This window comes from Aplysia californica, unplaced genomic scaffold (genome assembly GCF_000002075.1).
Source record: "Aplysia californica isolate F4 #8 unplaced genomic scaffold, AplCal3.0 scaffold01280, whole genome shotgun sequence".
NCBI classification, from domain to species: Eukaryota; Metazoa; Mollusca; class Gastropoda; order Aplysiida; family Aplysiidae; genus Aplysia; species Aplysia californica.
Genome location: NW_004798550.1, coordinates 112,468 through 113,724, shown reverse-complemented (window position 1 = coordinate 113,724; position 1,257 = coordinate 112,468). Strand labels below are relative to the sequence as shown.

Here is a 1,257-nt window from a genome sequence, read left to right as displayed (position 1 = left end):
ACCTGCAGGATACACTGCTCTGTTTGGGGTTCCGATATTTCCAGAATAGAACTCAGGAAAATGTACCCGAGTGGACGAGCCACACCCCTCGACTATTGGAGCTACTCGGTGTAAGTTGTTCTCCTTGTGCTGAATAGCTTGTTGAACCTAAAATAAATTACAAATCATATGGCCAACGCTCTTTTTCATATTTTGCACCACTTGTTTGGTATAGGCTTCCAAAAACTATCACAGAAGGAGAAAATCTAGAAATGTTTAAGAAGAAACTAAAAGCATTTCTATTTTCATCATATTTCGATTAGACAGAATCCATCCAAGCTGTAGATCGTTGTGAGTTTGTGTGTGCGTATGTGCGTATGTACGTTTGTGTGTAAGTGTGTATGCTTATGTGTATGTGTGTGTGGTGCGTGCGTGCGTGAATATGTGTGGGCACACGTATGTAACACTATGTACCTTTAAAATTGATTTGTATATCCATAATATGTATCATGTTAAGCGCATAGAGCATTGCATAAGTGGATATGCTCTATATAAATGCAATCCATTATTATTATTATTATTACTGGTCGTAGCCTATTTTGTACTCAGAATTATGTCCAAAATTGGATTGTCGAAGCCCAAAGGGTTTGTGCACTAAACAAAACCAATGGCTCCTAAGCAAAATAACAATGAGCAAATAATAGTAGATAGCATTTGTATAGCGCATATCAGCGCTCAACAGCAGGCTCTATGCGTTTTACACTACATTTTTACCCCAGCAGACAATAGAACACTCCGAAACATTCTCAGCTTCCCGGGAAGCATACAGTGCAAGCAGCTAATTAAGCGCTCAAACGCTAACAAACTGACAAACTCTTTCGCTATCTATAGCCGGGTACCCATTCCCACCTGGGTGAAGTGAGAAAAATTCGTGTAAAGTGTCTTTCCCAAGGACACAACGTCTGGCCCTTGACGGGATTCGAACCCACGACCTTACGGTTGCGAGTCCGAGAGCCTAACCACTAGGCCACCGCCGCCAGATATAATGTTAAGTCCAAGTTAGCGTGGTATTTGTGATTGCTCTTTTTTCTGTTTTGTTTGAAAATATTGAGAAAAAATATTATAGTCATAAAATATTGCTTATTGCAAAGACAAAGTTCTCCTTTCATTGGATATGCAAATTATGTCCGTTCTATCAATATTCATGCTCCTCAATACACGCGCGAAGACGATTTTTCGTTTCTTTGCTTTCACACAATTTGGCCAAGCCTGCTTTTT

At 39.9% G+C, this 1,257-nt stretch overlaps 1 protein-coding gene across 1 annotated transcript in view; it reads left to right on the top strand.

Moving 5' to 3' along the window:
• Positions 1-1,257, top strand: part of LOC101861706 — a gene marked incomplete in the record, with an annotated part of 14,162 nt that overhangs the window by 9,862 nt on the left and 3,043 nt on the right. Inside the window, 1 exon segment of the mRNA XM_005112463.3 lies at positions 1-110. Coding sequence (XP_005112520.3) covers positions 1-110 — 110 coding nt within the window.